General features: G+C 35.1%; 1 protein-coding gene across 1 annotated transcript in view; it reads left to right on the top strand.

Moving 5' to 3' along the window:
- Nucleotides 1-20,294, top strand: part of vap (RAS p21 protein activator vap) — a 38,800-nt gene extending 18,506 nt beyond the window's left edge. Inside the window, exons 9-19 of the mRNA XM_085945935.1 lie at nt 4,169-4,339; nt 5,223-5,398; nt 7,425-7,497; nt 7,647-7,765; nt 7,896-8,026; nt 9,690-9,859; nt 11,670-11,798; nt 12,993-13,122; nt 13,697-13,851; nt 15,941-16,085; nt 19,040-20,294. Of these exons, the coding sequence (XP_085802061.1) occupies nt 4,169-4,339; nt 5,223-5,398; nt 7,425-7,497; nt 7,647-7,765; nt 7,896-8,026; nt 9,690-9,859; nt 11,670-11,798; nt 12,993-13,122; nt 13,697-13,851; nt 15,941-16,085; nt 19,040-19,191 (1,551 nt within the window). The 3' untranslated portion in view covers nt 19,192-20,294. The remainder of the gene's footprint in view (nt 1-4,168; nt 4,340-5,222; nt 5,399-7,424; nt 7,498-7,646; nt 7,766-7,895; nt 8,027-9,689; nt 9,860-11,669; nt 11,799-12,992; nt 13,123-13,696; nt 13,852-15,940; nt 16,086-19,039) is intronic.
- The last annotated feature ends 1,760 nt before the right edge of the window (nt 20,295-22,054 follow it).

Raw genomic sequence — 22,054 nt, 5'->3', positions numbered from 1 at the left:
TAAAACTGATCTTTATGTAGAAGTACAAAGTTTCAGTACACCTGAATTAAAATTTAATTTTTGTCAGTTATCATCATCCGGGGTTGAACCATTGCCGGATGAAGGCCTCCCATAGTTCCTTCCACTCTTTTCAGTCCCTAGTTCTTTGCTGCCAATCTGCCGAACTTGATAATTTTGTCGATCCAGTGGGTTTTAGAGCATATGTTTGCATTTGAGACCTCCACTGCAACAACACTGTATATCGATTTTAACAAATGTTGGGAAAATGAAAAAAACATTTTGAAGCAAAAAGAAGAAATGCAAAATAACATTTTTATTTTATATTTAGATTATTTTTAGTGGTCTACATACAAAAAAGAAATATATCCCTGCAATAACACTGTATATCAATCACCCCAGTGGTCAAAACCTTGTATATCATTTCTTACTATGGAAAAAAAACGGCAACTTAAAAATTGATTTAAATAATGTTTTTAATTCATGTATATGGTTGTTCAATAAATACATCATTCGATGCCCAAGGAGATGTACAACACTGTGGCATTCATAACTCGGAACTGCCCAAAATCGATATACAGTGTTGTTGCAGGGGAGGTCTCATTTGTTCAGCAGTCGTTCACTCACCGAGTGACATTTCATCAGTTTGGTGACCATTATCACATTGTGCGCGTACGTTTGACAACCTATCCATTTTTTTGTGGTTTTTTAGTGTTATGCTCGACATGCACCTTTCCATGTCACATTGTGCTACTTGTAATTTTCAGATTTCTCTTACATTAAGCGTCCATGTTTCACATGCATACATGAGCACCAGTAGCATATAGGGCAGGGGAGGGCAAACTGCGGGCCGCATGTGGCCCGCTGGGTATTTTTTTGCGGCCCGCCATCATTAATTGTACTTCTGATTACGAATAACTTTTTTATATATTTTTTAAAAAATATTCACAATAGATTAAAATTTGAAGAATTTGTTGTTTCGTTAATGTATTATCTCAGTATGTCTTCCTTACGTCTCGTCTCACACTATGTAACCACTATTTTCTATGTTGAACATCGTGACCCATTTAAATACTTTTAACTCTGCGTTGCAAGGAAAAAAAATATATGCCCACGATATGGTGAAGAGTTTGAATGGATTTCAATTAAAACTCAAGTTGTTCCTTCGACAAATATCGAATAAGAACGTGGGCCACTTTCCAACTTTGAAGTTGCTGAATATACCAGAATATAAATTTGAAGAATATGGTAAAATTATTAAAGCTCTGAATGACGATTTTTTACAAAGATTTGGTGACTTCCGAAAAATTGAGAAGTTTAGCAACAGTACGCGATCCATTTTCAATAGATATTGATAGTGTACTGACAGAGCTACAACTTGAGATTATTGGTCTGCAGTGTGACACTGATTTAAGAGAATTGCATTGTCGTGAAGATATATTCAAATTTTACAATGCCCTTAATTCAGACAAATTCGAACAACTTAAAGATCATGCAAGAAAAATGTTCGTTGTTTTTGGATCAACCTATATATGTGAACAAACATTTTCGATCATGAACCTCAATAAAAATTCCTTGCGATCAAATATCTCCGATGCCCATTTACAAGCAGTTTTGAAAATATCAACCACAAAATTAACACCTGAATTTGAAAAAATGTACAACACTTTCATACTTCTCATTAATTTTTTTGTAATGTTTATTTTTCGTGATAATAAATAGTGTATATCTAAAAATGGTATTTTACTTGCGGCCCGCCGCTCATTTTGAATTCTTGAATTTGGCCCTCCATCCAAAAAGTTTGCCCGCCCCTGATATAGGGGTTTATGCTTAAGCCAGCTCACACATCTAAACTCATCTCATCTGCAACATGTCAAATACGTCGATGTGACGTAATAGTTATTCACAAAACACACGCTATCTTATGAACCTTCGCACACTGCTGGAATGAAACATTTTAGTTTAAAAAAGCAGCTTGTGTCCCTAGCAACAAATTTTACGCGATTCCCTTCGTGTTGCAGTTACACATGTGCATACGCTATCCTCTCTAAACATCAAGCTCGTTAGTCGCCGTATCTCCTACTTATCCACATCCAAAATGGCAGAAGAGTGCAATAACATTTACTTCATTCAAGAAATACCTATGTATATAATATGACTATTCTAGGAGATGTGCCTAATTGACGGATGAACCCAATTCACCTTCTACTTAAATTTTTGCGGTTACCAATATATAATAATCGCTGTTTCGGCGTCTGATGGCATTTTTGTGCAATGGCCTTTTACGACTTTGATGTTTCGAGAGGTTACGCGCGTTTCTTTCGCTAAGCACTTATGTGCATGGTCGAATATGCAACATGCATGCGACATTCCTACAAGTTTGATTTATGGCTTTGCCGCAGACGAGATTAGATGTATGAGCTGGCTTAGGCGCTTTGGGAGATCACTTTTAAAGATACTACATATTCAGGTGCCCAAATGCAAACAATTATAATACCTCAATACATAAATATGATAAACTACCCTCGATAGCCGCCGATAGTGGCCGATAGCAGTCTTGTGTATAGAATAGATGCGCTGGTACTGCGAAACAGTTTAACATTTTTTTTTGTCTTCAAGAAGATGATGTTTAAACTTACACAGTTGATACGAGGGTGGGTCAATAAGTCCTTAGAAAAGCCGACAAGTGGCGCGACTAGTACTGTAAGCGGTTTGTTTTCATGCAGCGGCACTACCAATTCAGTATGCTGCGAAGTTTCAATCAGATTGGTCGGGTTGTTGTGTGTTTCTCGTACATTTAAAAAAAAATTTTGCTTGTGGAAAATGGAAAAATGGAAAATGGAGAAAATTGAGTTTAGAGCTGTTATTAAACATTTTAATATAAAAGGGTTAACAGCAAAGGAAATAAAAAATGAGTTGGATTTAGTTCACGGCATATCTGCTCCTTCACTTGCAACTATTTATAACTGGTTAAATGAATTTAAACGTGGTCGTACATCAACAAAGGATGAACCACGCTCAGGACGTCCTGTAGAGGTGACTACACCAGAAATGATCAATAAAATCCACGATATGGTGTTAAGTGACCGAAGATTAAAGTTGAGTGAGATAATTGAGGTTACAGGGATCTCAAAAGGTAGCGTCATTTCTATTTTACATGACAAATTGGGCATGAAAAATATTTCTGCAAGATGGGTGCCGCGTTTGCTCACAGTCAACAATAAACGCAATAGGGTGGTGGCCTCTAAAGCCCTGTTGTCGCTCATGCAACGCAATCCGGATAAATTTTTTCGTCGCTTTGTGACTGTAGATGAAACATGGATACACCACTATACTCCCGAGACGAAAGAACAGTCAAAGCAGTGGATTGCGAAGTCAAACCATGTCCAAAGAAGGCGAAAACCGTAAAATCAGCTGGTAAGGTTATGGCTACTGTATTTTGGGATGCACGTGAAATTATTTTCGTTGACTATTTGGAAAAAGGAAAAACAATAACAGGGGATTATTATGCATCTTTATTGGACCAGCTAAAAAACGAAATTGAAGAAAAACGGCCTCATTTAAACAGGAAAAAAATCCTCTTTCATCAGGACAATGCCCGTGTTCACACATGTTTACGATCAATGGCTAAAATTGAAGAATTGAAGTTCGAATTGGTCGACCACCCACCGTATTCGCCAGATTTAGCCCCCAGTGACTTTTTCCTTTTCCCAAACTTAAAAAAATGGCTAAGTGGACAACGTTTTTTTTCAAATGAAGAAGTCATCGATCGGACAAATGCTTATTTTGAGGACCTTCCGAAAACTTATTTTTCTGACGGTTTAAAAAATATTGAGAAACGTCTAACCAAGTGTATTGAGCTCCAAGGAGATTATGTTGAGAAATAAAAAAAAATACAAAAATAAAAACTGTTTTAATGCTTTTTTCTAAGGAATTATTGACCCACCCTCGTAGAATAAATCAGGTCACAGTCATTTAGAAAATCTGACTCCATCTCCGAAACCGTTCCCAATTAGATTTCAAATGCGATTCCTAGATAGTAATAAGTTATTCGTGTGATTGAATTGATATTCATATCGTAGAACTCACAATATATTGGAGGCCAAGAGACGCACTGCCCTTTTGTCTCTATATCTGAATCAATTGATGTTTATTGTTTTGCGTCTTGCAGGTCCACGATTCGTTATGGGAGCGACCAAACTGCCTGCAGATCGTCGAGCGTGCTCTTCCATGCTTGTCTACCGTGTCTTATCTCTCTGCTCCGACCACCGACTCCTGCCAGGAGTGGGTCAACGCCCTCAAACCTCTCTGCGTACCCCAGCTCTCTAGAGCTCAATGCAAGGTAACTGATGCAATTTGTAAAAACTATCTAAATTTATTTGTGGCGTTTGCGAGGCAGTAAAGAAATATCTTCTCTTAAAAATAAGTTTATTGTCCGTTCCTTACGTCCAGACTACGACTCCATAGGTCAGTTATGATGTAGCACAGTCGCGAAAGGTGGAGGTAGGCTGTTAAGATCAACCATAAATAGTGCATACTAAACTTTGTCAGTCACATGTGTCACTGCAATTTACAGATGGTGTTGGTTAGTTTTTAAAAATCAATTAAACCCTGCGAAACCAAGGCATAATAAATAATAGTCAAGAAATAATCATCTATCTATAAAATATCTAAAATTATGCAACTACATACATAACAATCATACATAACTTTGGATATTTTATAGATAAAATAATATTTTTTATCTATTACAGTTTGGTTTTAGGCATGGCTTAATGAATTTAAAAAAATGAATGAACAATATGTGTAATATGTATTAATCCAACGTAAACAAATAAGTATGAATGAAAAAGTGTGCACAATTTTGTCATATCGCCCAATGTTTACCAAGACTATTATGGTTTGGTTTAGGCAGGGTTTAATTGATTTTTGAAAACCAACACCATCTGTAAATTGTAGTCTTAGTACAATAAAAACAAATACATATGAATAACAAAGTTTGATATGCACTATTTATGGCGGGTCTTAACAGCCTACCTCCACCCTTCGCTACTGATGTAGCACCTGATTGCCCTCTATTGAGTGCCCAGAGCTGTCTCGACAGCAGAAGAGATGTTTAAATTTTCACAAGTACTTCTTGCCACCTTAGTTCTGATCTTAATCTGATAGTTTGGGCTCCAAGTCTTCATGTTGACGATATATCTATAATTTGTTTGTTATTTCAGGTCCCTCGACTTAGATCACTGCGGTGCCTCACCCTGCACGTAATGGATGCCCATCGTCTGCCGTACAAACTTGTGCCGCAGCCATACTGCTCTCTTCAACTCAATCAGGTCAAAGTCGCTCGCACAAGGCTCAAGACTGGACCCGATCCGCTCTGGGATGAAGAATTTGTCTTGGAGTAAGTATCTTTTCACTGCTGATGGAGATTATATCATTGCTAGACGACGTTACGAGACTTTCACAGTTATTTGGTAACTTTGTTTTTATTTGGGCAGTTACTGTAGGTTTTTTCTCGGCGGATGCCATAACGATGAATCGGAAATAACTCAAGATTGAAATCGTGTTTGTAACATCTTCAAAACTTAAAAATGGCTTATGACTGGTCAAATATAAGATTGGTGGTGAACTGATCTACTCCACATCAACGTTCCCTCTAATTTTTCTATTGTGTGTACGGATCATCAAGGCATCTGAGCAGTGGCGTAACTAGGGTTGGTGTCACAATAAACTCAACTACCGTGAGACTACTGATAATGTTTCTTGTAAGTTGAAACATGTCTAAAACTAAGAAATGTAGAGGACCCGGCACATAGGTGGTTATTGATAAACACTAAAATACGTATCTTCTTTTTGTATATTTTCGCACGCGATACAACGGGACCAATATGTTGATCCCGTTCGACTTAAAATTTCACTTGCCTGCTCGTGTTAGTTGCACTCGACCTTCACCTTCCGAGAAATGAGTTGAATTGTGCATGTGATGGTTTCGTGCATTCGAACAAAACTAAAATCTGGCAAAGGAAACTTTCTTTTACAATATTTTTGTGTGAGGACGTGCGGAGGATGAAAACATGTGTGCGGACACATTTTGTACGCACAGGCGGACACCTTACAGGGATCATTGTTCCACATATAATTGAACAATGTTTTTATTTGACCAAATAATTTTAAAAGGTTGCACATAAAATGTTACCAAAATCAGTAAAGATAACTTTCCCATTATAGTAATAAGCAGTACATACAGTAAAACCTCGTTAGTAAGAACACTGATAATTCAAAATTTTCGCGAAAAAAAAAGTCCCTTGAACATTATTTTCATATAAAACCATACCTTTAATTCGAATTTCGTAATTCGAAATTATTTCAGTGTCCTGGCATATAAAAATATTCAATAAATCGTAATAATGTACACTATTTCATGAGCCAGTCATTGAAAATTGTGACAGACTTTTTTTAAAACATCATAAATTGCTTATTTTATGAAGGTAATAAAAATAATCCTGACATTTTATGACCCAATTTGGTAGGCACATCTATGATCGGAAACGAAATTAATGAAAATCAAAAAAAAAAATTGTATTTTCCCCCCATACATTTCATAATTCGTAATTCGAATTTTTTTTTGATTTTCGGTCCCATGGAATTCGTATTAACGAGGTTTTCCTGTATTGTGTTTTATATTAATTAATACATACAATATTTCTGTGTATGGTGTGAATATATTGATAAGTCTAAAAACATCAGGTATTTGTAAGGTTGGCTTTCTGTGGTAAATCAGAAATGTTTTAAATTTTAGTTTGTCGAGAACTTACAAACATTTTACTAAAATTTAAAAACATCCAAAAACATATTATATCTAATCTGATTTACCACAGAAAGCCAAACGTACAAATAGCTGCCCTGAGAATTGATGTTTTTTGATTTATCAACATATTCACGCCATATACGGATTTATTCACTAATCCTCCGATAATTTTTATTAACACCATTAATGATATGTAATTTGTAATTGAAACTGTTGGTTTCAAAGTCGGTAACCTCCTAATCCGCCACTTTGAGATAATTGCAAAAAACTGTCAAGAACATTATTAAGACTGTAAATAGAATATTATGTATCTCTTTGCAAATCTACTGGTAAACAATTGTAAAAAGCGAATAGCGAAATAAAATGTTTTTAATATCATTAATATTAATAAAAAAATCTAGTTTAAAGTTAGTTGTAAATTATTTAAAAATGGCGGCCGATGAATAAAAACGACTATGCAATTAACCTTAGGTTAGGTTAGGTGAGATATTTCATATTATATGAATTTGCATACGATGGAAAAGAACTTACATAATCAGAATTAACGAAAAAAGTAAAAATGGAGGTTACTGATTTTGGAACTAATGGCATCAATTTATGTATGTTATTTTTTTTATAGTGACGTTCCTCCTGATGTGGTCTCTTTCACACTCACCGTACACAATAAAGGAAAAAGAGGAAAGGATTCAGAGGTATTAAAAACATTATTTTAGAGATTTATATTGTTTACTAGATAGGTCCAGATCTATTTATACCTAATCTTAATCAATATTATTACTCTTAAACTTTTCCAAGATCTGAAAAAAAGTCATGCAATGAATTTATGATTTTCATTTAACAGATGGCTGAGCTTACGGTAGACCTTTCGACCCTAGCAAACGGAGAAGAAGTAGAAGAATGGTATCCTCTTTCAGGAATTACACCAATCGGAGAATGGGGTTCTATAAGACTCAGAACCAGGTAAATAATTAATTGTATTAAGTCTTTTTTCTGTTTTCTGCTGGTTTGTTTATTGGTGTGCCTCAAGGTTCAATCCTTGGTCTAATTTTATCTTTCATATTTTTTTATATTATTCTATCATTCTTCTCAGGTATATGCATGATTTGGTGATGCCGAGTGAAGAGTACAGCCCCTTGCAGCAGTTGATTCTTGAGCCAGGACTATTAGCTGTGAGGGCGCTAGCCGATCTCTGTCATGCCGATCGAATGCCATTGGCTACAGGTAACCTCACTTTTTTTGTATATCTACCAATTGAATAATATAATAATTGTTATATTTACGCCCTAAGTATAGCATAATATGTCTACCACATGGCGGTTGAGGATATCTGCCGCTCACCAGCCTTCTTGCTTCTTTCCTAGTCATTCGATTATTCTGTAGCATTACCGCATATGGACATTCCAAGAATGGTATTACAGTCTTGTCAGGTGCCTGTATTAACTGTTCTGAAATGACATGGTAGAGATTCACTCAATCGAAATCTGTCACATTGTACATTGCAATAAGCTACACTATCTCCACGTATTCTTGAAATCATTATTAGGCAGTGGCGAAGGGTGGAGGTAGGGTGTTAGGATCCGACATAAATAGTAAACACTAAACTTAGTCATACTTGTTTTATCATTCATTCTTGTACTTTGTTTTCATTGAGCCAAGAATACAATTTACAGATGGTGCTAGTTAGTTTTTAAAATTCAATTAAACCCTACCTAATCCAAACCATAATACAGTCGAACTCGGTTATTACGATCTCAGACATAGCGAGATCTTAGATGTAATGAGGAAACATTTTGTTTTATGATTTTCTCCATACATTTATTCACTGTTATATTAGCAACTTATCGGATATACTGAGCTAAAATACTGTTAATGTGTCGATCGTTTAAAAACATTTCGACCCCAAGCAATAAAATCCGATCGGACAGGATGCCGCCAGGTTCGGATTACGTTTATGACACTAGTTAAGTGTAGTTAAGTGTAAGTACTTACCTAATTGGTGTTTCGCCTACAATAATCAAAAAGTAATCCACGCATATGGTTGAAAAATCCAAGGTTTGTGAAGTCCGTAGGTACCTACCAGCTTTCATTACAATAAACAACTTCTTTTGTATTTATGAATGCCGTGCTTGTTTCGAGGATTTTTACAACGGTTTTCAGATTTTTTATTTTCGACTTTTTGTGTAATGTGATTGCTCATTTAAAAATACCTATTCTCTGATATAACGAGTAACGCTTATAACGAGCAAATTCAGTCGGTCCCATCTTCCTCGTAATAACCAAGTTCGACTGTAGTTTAAGTATGCTATGGGCGATACTACCAAATAGTGCATACCTTTTCAGTCTAAGTATTTGTACAAATTGGAAGGACAATGCATGAATCCTCACTCAACTCATCGAGTCCCTCACGAGACGCACTACTATTGTCACGAGTTCTTCACCCGACATAGTTAACCATCCCTCCACTCGAATCAAGTCTCTCTGTTCATTAATATAATTAATCTCTTGATCGCATCGATCTTACCAGAGCCTCATTACCCGCTATTATAATCTCACGTTATCATCCTTATTGTATTCAGTTTGTTCTTGTAACGATCAATAAACTTTACTCCAAATATCCACGCAACAACGACCTTCTATCTCCTCCACCTCACCAATTCAAATCAATTCAAACATATTATATATACTGTAGTTAATTGGCTGAGAAAATTTGGCATATTATATTAATATAGAAATGCAGCACGATGCGAAAAAGAAATTAACATGTGAACTATTCATTTGCTTGAAATACAAAAGCGTTAATTCCCGCAAATATAGAATTGCTAACTTATCGGAAGGTTTTTGCTTTGTAAACGTCATATAACATTTGTTGCAATTTTGCGATTAGGTCTTCTGAGGGTGTTCCGTCAAGAGAAGCGAGCTCCGGAGCTGTTGAGGGAACTTCTTCAAGCTGAAGTGGCGAGAGAAGCAGACACTCCGACGCTGTTCAGAGCTACTTCTTTGTGCACAACTCTTATGGATATTTATATGAAAGCCGAGTGTCATAACTTCTTACAGGTGTGTGAAATAAAACAACTTGTTTGCTATCTTCTTTTGTCAAACTACATAATAAATAGTTGATTCTTGATAACATGCCGGTCGACAGATTAACTGTGATGATAAAAGGATTGAAACAGTATTACACTATCAATGATCTTTGACAAATATCTTTTATAAAGAATATTTTATAAAATATTTTACAATGTCATTATATATAGTGCGATTTTACTTGACGAAAAATAGATTAGTGGCCTTCGAAGCGTGCTATCGTTATAATCTCACTAGTACAGTGGTTCTTAACCTTGTTGGAGGTACTGACCCCCACCAGTTTCATATGCGCATTCACCAAAGCCTCTTAAATGGAAAAAAAAATATGATTTTTTTCAAATTCAAAACATAGGTATATATTTTACTGGTGCACAAAATGAACAATGCATCAACATCACTGTGTTCAAAGAACAAAACCATTAAAACATGATTTTCACACAAAAACAAAAACATAATAATGAATATTTACTGCAAATCAGTGTGACTTCTGTTGTTGCCTTTCAGAGACCTGTTCAGAAATGCGCGGCTTCACCTGGGCAAGTGCCACTCTCATGTTATTTTCGCAACAAAGTCTGTTCCTTTTCTTCGTTTTTATGTCCAGCATCCTCGAAAAGGATTGCTCGCAAAGATATGTTGTAACAAAAGGTATGAAAATCTCCAGAGCTTTCTTAGCAATAACAGGGTATGTTACCATTTGTTGACACCAAAACGTTGAAAGTGTTGTTGTTCTGAAGAGTTGCTGTTGAACCCGGCTCACACGACGTACCATCACGACAGTCACAAGTCGACTACTGAGCGCACCAAATTCCCTGTAGCACAGATAGGCCAAGCAATGTTGCGTGATCACCTGCAGCCAACGATGGCCAAGCGGGACGTGTCATCACGAAATATGAGTCGGGTGTGTGTCTTGACTTCCGCCGAACCCCTGAGACTGACTCACCTAACCTCTGGGGTTCGATCGAACCCAGGTTAAGAACCACTGTACTAGTACATTCATTCTTATAAAAAAATTACGCAAATGTGACCGTTATTAAATATCAGTAGATCTAATGAAATTTCAGTAATCACGGCAATACTGGGTCACTGTTGTGGCAGCTCGTTTGTAAATGGAAAATAGCAATAAACTAACCAATAAGAATATTGATAAAATATATGAAATGCTATGTAATAATCATAGACATACAAACAAATATACATACATATGTTTTCTATTATTTAAACAGTGTAATATGCTGTCGTGTTTTTATAAAAGAATGTTCATAAATAAATGCTATGAAACATTTCATAAATCATGTTTGTCAAAGATCTTTTATAATCTATTACTGGTCTCAGGCATTTAAACTACATTTTGTGGTATAGATATATGTACTATCATTAATTGTCCGGTGTTCGAATTTAGAACTAAGCTCATCACTATATAAAAAGTATTATATTGTATATCAAATATTAGCATGTGGCGCCCTCACTTTACTTATACAGGTGGATCTATACCTACCATAAATGTGCTGCATTGTAAGTAAGTTTTGATGTTTGGTACAGGAAACAAAAAAGACTGGGAGGGGTGCAGAACAGTACAAGAGCTAATCAAAATTGGGTTAAACATTAATCACGGAAATTTACGGGTCCGGTATGATAAGGGTTTATTGCTGTAAATACGTTTACCACCGGACATGTTCCATATTCGCATTTCCCAAATCTGTCCATCCTATGATTTGTGTGTTATGGTTTTCAATTGTTTATGGTTGCCACAATAATTAAGAATCTTGTATGTTATTGACAGGCTGCCGTCTCAGAGACAGTTCAAAAGTTGATGGAGAGCAAACAGTCGGCCGAGTTGAACCCCACCAAGATGGATGATCCTGACGATGCTTGCAATAATGCTGAGTTTCTACTCCTTGTTTTGGATCAGGTAATCAATTTTTCTAGCAATGTAGCCATTGGCTGCCCTGGGCTTGAAAATTTTGTGGGTCATTTTTAAATAAGTAATTATATTATTTGAACTTGGCTTTTCGTTGTATACTGAAAAAACGTATTGCAAATTGGGTTTTTATACATTATAAAAGAAGTGCTAGAAATTGTTGTAGATATGTACCTACTTACCCTTCAAAAAAATGTCCATTTCACATTGAACAATCAAACACATTTAATAAAAACACCGTAGCTTTTTAGCTTCATTTTTCATTTAACTGTCACTGTCAGAAAAAGTGTTGTGTACTGTTATGGAACGGCAGGATCATTTATATATATAAAACACTTTTTATATTTCCACTGATTTTATTAGAAGGTAAATTTTATGATTAATATAGCAGATGACATTTTAATCGATAACTTGTATACAATGGTTTAACACAATGAATGCAGTTGATGCATATTACTCTAAGGTTGGATTTAAACTAAACTGCATACAAACATTAAAATTGCATATGAAAATTTCAGACACCAATAGGAAGCGATAACAAATAAGTATAAAAAGGTTTACCAAAACAAAACACGCTCGCTGAGATCGCGAGGCTATCAGTACGACATTTTATACCTGTTTCATTTTAACACATTGAAAATATACATCTCTTTCTTTTTTGGCAATGACCTAAATGACGCCTAATGCGGCGACAAAATAATATGAAAAAAAAGAAAAAGGCTTTGTGCTTCTCTTCGTCTGACATGAAAAATGAGAGAGAAAGAGAAATATTTATAAATATTTTATCCCGGCAGATTCTGAAATGACCCGAGGTATACACTATACAGCGACCGATCGTGATTCCTTCTGTTTAAATTTAATATACACGGTTAGCGTGCGTCCCGAGTTGACGAGTTAGCCGATAATTATAAGACATTGTACCTACATCTTAGATTATAACCTACATAGATTGTAAGATATTTATTTTTGGAGGGTCATTGACCAATTGACCTAAGGGAGCAGCCGCCAATCAATGTAGCGATAACCTGCGATTTCATCTTCATGAAATAATTTGCAGAATGAAGAAATCAACTACTTAATTTGATTTTAACTATTTCAAAACAATGGAATAGACAATAATTATAGTTGAATTTACTTGCACTTCACTAGTTCTTTTAATGTTTCCGTATTTTGTATTGTTTCCAGATAACTCTGTCGATATTTACATCCCCTGACGCCTGTCCGAGGCCAGTTCGCTACCTTTGTGGCTGCTTACAGAAGGCTGTGGTGGCCAAGTGGCCCAATGAACGTTTCGTGAGGACACGTGTTGTCTCTGGTAAAACATAAAACATTTACTCATCGGCGGATAATGATTTTTTTAACCATGTCTGGCTCTGACCATATTGTCATCTTATAAATGCAAACCTCACAAATCCAAACATTTTTTTTAGTCGACAGTAAAAGTTTGAAATTCAAAAAATATTTAGTTTTATGGACAAGATTTCGGAGGTTTTTGTGGATGGATTTTAGAAATAACTGGATGTAAGAATCATACACATAGGTTGATATTCGATATTACTAGCGTATTCAATACAAGTCTTATTTTTGACCAAAATGGGATTTACAAGCTATGAACTGACAATTAAATATGAATTTAATTTCACAATAAGTGCATGATGTACATTTATATTATTCTAATTGATATCAGTTTTATACTATTCCATTTGAGTAATTTTATGCGACCCGGATTTCGCCTTTCCCATAGTAGAAATGCGAATCCCTGGTCGCAAAAAATTACTCAAATGGAGTAGTACATAATTTAAACCAATTAGAATTAAATTTCAGATTCCATCAAGTACCCTCCCTCGTTCTATAGTATTAATTTTTTATATACATATATTGTGTTGCAGGTTTTATATTCTTGCGGCTGGTGTGTCCAGCGCTATTGGCTCCACGCTCTTGGGGTCTGGTGTCAGAACCGCCGCCCACCTCGGCCACCCGTTCCCTCGTCATGGTGGCCAAGTGCTTGCAGAACCTAGCCAACCTAGTGGAATTTGGCGGGAAGGTAAGATTTGGTCGATTTGATTACTTATCTGCTGAACAAAAAACTATAACAGGATATGCCCGGCCCATTGTCATTGTTATGTAGGTATTAATACGGGGAAGAAGAAGAGGGATGGAACTCACATGTATGTCGATGGTTGAATCTTCTTCAGTATTATTTTTGATTGGGAGATGCGTGACATCGCGGGGTTTAATTTATATAAAACACATCTTAATTTTTTTTATTTAACAGCCCTGCGCGGGCGAAATTTATTTACACTGAATTATACAGACATCGACGGATATTACATTATAGGTTACATTGTAGATTACAACAGAGAAGACACGTTATTATTACCGGCCATCGCCGCAACACTTTCAATTTATTCGAAGCAAACACTGAGGCGGGTCAGTATATTTAGGCATTTTTGCCGGGATTAACACCGAAACACTTTATCGGGTACGGGATTCGTTTTAAGGGTGGTTACACGAATTATTATTAACACAATGATGGGAAAAGAGATTCACTGATTCGCGACATCGAGAAAAGCGCGGTATGTTTGTGTCAAGGGACATCGCCTGCGGGCACGCGGCCTCACGCCGGTAAAAGAACTTGTGTGTCACCACGATCGTAGGTAGCTTCGAACTGGTTTTACTTTGCAAAAGCATCTTTTAATTTTCGCGGGTCTATTCTACGGAGGGAAAGAGAAAGGGACAGGTCACTGAGTAACGGGACAGAAATTTTGGGACGGGCCGCTTCTATCTTCGGACCAGGTAAAAAAAATGCATCTTTTCTGAATGACCGTTTACGAAATGTTATTTGTAATATTTTCGTGTAAGTCAGAGATTCTAAACAATCTACAGGGAAGCTGGATATATTTTTTTGTTAAATTGCTGATCTAGAATTTGAAACTGTCGCGCCGGGGCCTTCTCTTTTTTTGTCTGGTAACAGTATGTATTCGTACAAATTACTTGTCGTTGAATTTTTCCTATGCCATCAGTAAAGGGTACAAATGTTTTCGGCCATATTGTATTCGTACAAACATTTTCTTACAATTTTCATATAATTACCTGTAATATTCTTTACATTACATCACTGTTCGATCCTAAAAGAATTACAATATGATCCTCCACAAGGTGGAGGTTGTATTCAGAGATTTCTATTTTTACAAGATATGGATATTAAATATACATAATTTGAAAACATCTCATGCATATACCCACTAGAAAAAATCTTTTTTTACAAAAAAATACGACATCGACGATGCTTTTTCAATTAAGCTACGGGCATCCTTCTTAATTACAATGATTTTAGCTAGTAATTCTTACTTTAAATGCTTATAAAATTGCGTTTCAATGTTGGCTGTAGGCATAGTGGGTATATGAGATGTTTTCAAATTATGCATGTTCAATATATAGAATGTTACATTTTCAAATCTTTTGAGTTATTCGTTGAATAAAAGAAATAGTTTATTAAATGGATATTACCCTCTTGCTCAGTTTATTTGGTCCATATTCTGGGTCCAAACACACATTGAAAAACAGCATGTGAATTTTCTGGGAATGAGACAACTGGGCACCAGGACGATTGGGCGCCGCACTGTTGGATGAAATAAATAGATGTTCGTTACGATTTTATACAAAAAGTAGACGAGGAATTTTTATAAGTTTCTATCTACTACTTGGTAGTTTTAATTCATTTGCTCTTGTTTTTTATTGCCGATAGAGAATTATTATGTCTGACGCTTCATATAAATATAAAAGAACTCTCTTCTCGTAGCAACTTAAACATTATGCACAGTTAAATCATTATTTACGTTTGCATATTTAAACTCTCACCAAGTGTTAAATATTAATATAATAATTTAAATATGAATAATAATATTAAATATATATCTTTAAAAGTACCTATAATTCACGAACGTCTATTTATTATCTAATTTCATTCGATTGCATGGCGCCCAGTTGTCCTGGCGCCGAATCGTCCTAGACTCAATTTTCCAGATCCAAGATTAGATCCCGGGACACACGACATTATAAACCGACACGTTACCGCTCAGCCATCGTGAATGTAGATTTAGTGTAGATTTAAATGTCTTTTATTGTTTCAGGAGCCTTATATGGAGGTTGTGAATCCTTTTATCCTGAAGAACAAAGAGCGAATGGTGGTTTTTCTGGACCAGCTGAGTGCAGTCGGAGACCCTGGAATAAACACCTTCCTTCCCCCATCGACCAGCACCGCTAATGTTGATACAGGTATGTATTATCATACATGGTGTAAATGAGAATTCTGCCATTCTTTGTAGCGTTGACCTGTGTGTCCCTGATGACTATCTTAGAAATCGGGAGCATCAGTTGTTTGTTCTCCCAAGGTGCAGAATTAACCTGCCATTGGTAATGCCGATTGGGAGGGCTGTAACTCTGTTCAACCAAATCGCTTTGGATGTTGACATATTCCACCATATGTGAGGATGATTATTATAGGTGGGCGTTGTTTTATAAATTCTTAAAATAGGGTCTACTTAGCTCATTCGGTGTACTTCCTTGTATCTAATTTATAATTTTTGTAGTCATTCTTTCTACTGTTATAAATATAATAACTTAATACTGCAACTTTTTTTTTTTTAATATTATATCGTGGGTATTCTGCGAAAAAGCACTAAGTCAAAATTTTGCTGTTTTATGATGAAGTAATCTTATTAAGAGTACGCTCTATAGTCTACAAAAACACACACAGTCATATCTATAAAACTGGCGAAGATAATATATGTTATAAGTCAAAAAGACATACATCTATTCAGCGAAACTGCACTAAGTCATACTCAAAGCAATATCGCAGAAAGGAATTTGCCTTTTATATTATATAAAATAAGTTAAGACCGTCCAAACTTTCAAAATCGATTATGTCAAAACTAGTATTTTTGACTTAATGCTTATTCGCAGTATACCCACGATATATACTGTTTTGTTTGTTTGTTTTTAAATGTCATGTTGCGAACGCCTTAATAATAATTTCGCCGAATTAATAATTTGTAAAGTGCACTATTGGTAAAATAAATAAAATTTGATTGAATTTGATTATCTTTTACCATGTTTCAAAATAGACATTGTTTTCACCATTAATCCACAATCTTTTCTGATGCTCTTGCGAAATTGATGATCATTGGGCTATTAAGATCTGATATAAATAGTGCGCAACAAACTTTCTTAGTGATACATACAGTAAAACCTCGTTAATACGAAATTCCACGGGACCGAAAATCGGAAAAAAATTGGAATTACGAATTATGAAATGTATGGGGGAAAAATATTAAAATTTTGAATTTTTTTTTTTTGTTCGATTTTCATTAATATTGTTTACGATCATAGATGTGCCTACCAAATTTTCGGTTCCGTGTGTGTTAATGGTCATGAAATGTCAGGGTTATTTTTATTACCCTCTTAAAATAAGTAATTTATGATGTTTTAAGAAAAGTCTGTCACAATTTTCAATGACTGGCTCATGAAATATGTAGTGTATTTTATTACGATTTATTGAATATTTTTATATGCCAGGACTGCGTCATGCATCTAAAATAAATGAGCTGATAACGGCTATATAGTTTAAACATCCAAAAGTATAGCTGATATAATATCAATTCAATTCAATTCATTTATTTTTTTAACATATTGTGGACATTACAAATTATAAGTTTAAGACGTTCACAACATGACATTTAGAAACAAAGATATATAAATATAACAGTATTACATAAAAAAAGAGATATATCAGTAGATGAATTAGATAGGTACAAGGAAGTACACCGGATGAGTTAAGCAGACCCTATTTTAAGAATTTATAAAACAACATCCACCTAAACTCATTCTCACGTAGGTGGAATATATCAACACCCGAAGCAATTTCGTTGAACATAGTTATCACTCTCCCAATTGGCATTACCAGTGGCAGGTTGGTTCTGCACCTTGGGAGAATAAACAACTGATGGTATCGATGGTCTAATGTTAATACCCCGTATCTGACATATATGACGAAAATGACTTTTTTATGTACTAAAAACAAAACAGGAATACTGCTCATTGACTGCGAAATTCCTGTATCAGTAGTTATTTTAACAAAAATGACAGCCATTTTACTAATTTCCCGTATCTGAACATTGCAGGAATAAACCTGTATCTTGCCTTTAAGCTGTCAAGCGTGTTGCATGACGTGCGTTGAATTCAGCTTCAAAATGTCACTTTCGAATTGTTTAAAGGGTAAAACAGTAAGTAATATAACAAATTTGGATGTTTATCTTTATACAGTAAAACCTCGTTAATACGAATTACACGCGGCCGAAAATCGAAAAAAAATTCGAATTACGAATAATTATGAAATGTTTGGGGGAAAATATTAAAATTTAAAGATGTTGGAAGATATTAGATGTGCCTACCAAATTTCCGGTTCCGTGTGTGTTAATGGGTCATGAAATGTCAGGATTATTTTTATTACCTTCATAAAATAAGTAATTTTTAATGTTTTAAGAAAAGTCTGGTCACAATTTTCAATGACTGGCTCATAAAATAGTGTGCTTTATTACGATTTATTGAATATTTTTATATGCCAGGACTCTGGAATAATTTCGAATTACGAAATTCGAATTAAAGGTATGGTTTTATATGAAAATGAGTTTCGAATTATCCGTGTTCTTATTAACGAGGTTTTACTGTATTTGTTTTCATTGAACTTTGAATATAATTTGCAGTGTTCCTGGTTAGTTTTTAAAATTCAAATAAACCTTGCCTAAACCAAACCATAATAGTTTGGGTATGCTATGAGCCATCCGATAAAATAGTGCACACTTTTTCAGTCATACTTTTCGTTGAATTAAGAATACATATTAGAGATGGCCTAACCAAACCATAATCTATTAAAAATATTCTTCTATCTATATAATATCTTAAACCGTACATAATTTTAGATATTTTATAGATAAACAAATATTTTTTGACTATTATCTACTATGGCTTGGATTAGGCAGGGTTAATTAAATTTTTATACAAATACTATCTACACAAATACAGTCTTAGTTCAATGAAAACAAATACCTATGACTGAGAAAGCTTAGTGTGCACTATTTATGTCGGGTCTTAGCAGCCAACCTCCACTCTTCGCCACTAATTTATATAATATGATCTCTGTGAATTTCATGTGTTATTTTTATTTACTCAAGGAAAAGACCTGGCCACCTTGCACCACATTTGCGTGTCGCACCTGTCAGAGCTGCAGGTGCTCGCAAAATCGCAGCCGGCTATCAAGAAGTTGGTGACTGTCACCGACATGCTCACCAAACACAAGCACAAATACCTCGAGATGATCAGATAAGACCTCTACCGCTCCCTCGCAGCACTTCTCTTCAGCGTTATCTTTAATCACAGGGTGAAATCGTCTTCATGGACGGCATAGCTAGCACTTCAAACTCATGTCAATCGCAACGCAGCGCCATTAAATTGAACAATCTACCATTTTCAAATTGTCATGTGTATGCTGTAATATTTTCATATCGGTGGCGAAGACTGCTTCATGGACGGAGGTAAACGATTATAACGTGTTATAATATACCTACTGTAGTAGTAATAACGCCAAGTAACGTCCGGCAATTTGTTGTGGCTTATCCAAAATATATGTTTATTATTTAGTGTTTTAAATAATTTTTTTTTATACTGAAATCAATCAATCTTATATTTTCTCCAAAGTGGGGCGATAATAATCTTTATACAATTGGTTACGATTACAGAACGATTAATTTCATACTATTTAAAGACGTCGCTAGTTTCTCGCGTAGTAATTTCATTACTTACAGATTAAAATGATTTGCCCTATCCGTAGCGATTGCATTCTATTATGTCAAAACAATTCTCGTATTAAATTTTTTTTTTTTTTTTGAAAATAGTTAACGTTAAATAATCGTTTAGTATCGAGTCTTCACCATTGTTTTATATAGTAGCACCGACGGTAATTTATGGTGTGTATGCGGCAATGTGAAACAGCAAATGAGCAACAATGTTTGGTTGCCATAGATACAGATTGTGTTTGAGACAACAAATCATTCAGTGTGTATATCGTGTTTATGCAACATAAACCTTTAAATACAATATAAATAGAATTTGAATGTAATTTAACTCTCATCTAAATCTATTTTAAATGTAATTTAAATCTCATTTAAATCTTATTTAAATCAAATTTAAATCTCATTCGATGATAATAATATGGTGGTATATCTTATGTATTTAATTTTAGTTGAGGGTCCTCACTCAGAATAGTCATATTTACGTAAATAACTGGGTTTATGCGTTACTTGGGATGGGAAATAAAATTTAATAATAATTTTCACAAGTAATGCATTTAGTGTGAGGCCTCAGTGCCAGCGTTCGGCGCAGCGTTGAGCGTTTTGCGCAACTCACGTATAACCGTATAAATGTATAACCAAAAAAAGATATTGTCTACGAACATTGTCACACATGGTTATACGTTTGAGTTGCGCAAAACGCTCAACGCTGCGCCGAACGCTGCCACTCAGGACGTACACTTAGTCTATAAGACTATTCACACCGCCCATATTCTTTAAATTACCGTTGGTGCTATCATGCTGATCGAAAACGGCTTAATTATGTATGATTTAGTTGTATAGAAACGTTTTAGATATAACATAACATTGAAAACACAACATAATCTGTACTAATTAAAAATATCAATAGTTATGCAGTAGATTTTCTACTTAACCTCTGATTTTATCTTGTGATTAATATAGTAATTACAATATTAATTTATGTGAAAATTATTGAATCTATTACTCGAGATGCCATCTTTGATTTCATTTAAAAGCTTCTGATCATCGAACATAACAAATAAATATTCCCGTTATTGGTTTAAATCTTCATTTATAACAGCCGGAAACGATTTGTAAAAATATATTTATATCGTTTTTTATTATATATTATACAAATAGGTACAGTAAACATTCATATTATGTAATTTGTAGATGTATGAAATTTTGCACTGTAAAAGTTGCTCAAAATAATATGTTTTAGTGCGTTTTAAGTTGTATTGTTATTATGGTGTAAATTTGTAACAACATCATGAATTGGTATATAACAATAATGTAACAATTGGACTGCGTCATGCATCTAAAATAAGTGAGCTGATAACGTCTATATAGTTTAAACATGCAAAAGTATAGCTGATATAATATCGATGGTCTAATGTTAACACCCCGTATCTGACATATTTGACGGAAATAACTTTTTGATGTACTAAAAACAAAACAGGAATACTGCCCATTGACTGCGAAATTCCTGTATCAGTAGTTATTTTAACAAAAATGATACAGCCATTTTAGTAATTTCCCATATCTGAACATTGCAGGAATAAACCTGTAATAGCCCGTATCTTGCCTCTAAGGCATAAAGCCCATTGACGCAGCGAGTGCGGCGCTCGCGCAAAATTTCTACAAGTGGCGCGTAAATCATCAAAAATACAACGTAATCAAATACGCCAGCGCCCACTGGATTTGACGATGCCTTGCGCCTCGCCTGCCGCATGAGTCACCGTTTTTCGCTTCTCGGCGATACGATTTAATGAAAATACAAAGAAGTCCATTCATTGAACACGGCTACCAAAATCACGCTGCTTGAGGCGTCGTCGATCGACGGGCGAAAAGCAATTATTTAATAACAGGGAACTCTTTGTTCCGTGTCCTATATTTCGCTGGTTGAATAATGTCGTCGTAAATATTAATTACAAGCCCCGAAATAATATAATATTTTTATTGCTTTGTTATGAGAGACGCTGTAAAAATAATTATTTTGTGCTGCTTGGGCCGCTTATTACATAGGTGAAGGGTAATGCGCGGGAAGAGACGTGTGATTATGGTTATGAATAAACGCTGCATTCGCCGACTTCGCCCGCTCGACGCGTTCTATGAGCGCTATCGCTAAGGCCTAAGCTGTCAAGCGTGTTGCATGACGTGCGTTGAATTCAGCTTTAAAATGTCACTTTCGAATTATTTAAAAGGTAAAACAGTAAGTAATATAACAAATTTGGATGTTTATCTTTATATATATGTCACATTTTATTGGATGTTATTATATTAGCCGTTATGTGCTTTGCTTTACCACTTTTTATGTTACGGGTTATTGACATGCTATGTAGTTACAACATGTGTGAACTATTAACAGTCGGATACGGG

The sequence above is a fragment of the Rhyacophila brunnea genome, unplaced genomic scaffold, assembly GCF_057557595.1.
Source record: "Rhyacophila brunnea isolate RB1 unplaced genomic scaffold, BYU_Rbru_1.0 scaffold_19, whole genome shotgun sequence".
Lineage (NCBI taxonomy): Eukaryota > Metazoa > Arthropoda > Insecta > Trichoptera > Rhyacophilidae > Rhyacophila > Rhyacophila brunnea.
Note: the sequence above shows the minus strand (reverse complement) of the source record. Positions and strands in the feature narration are given on the sequence as shown.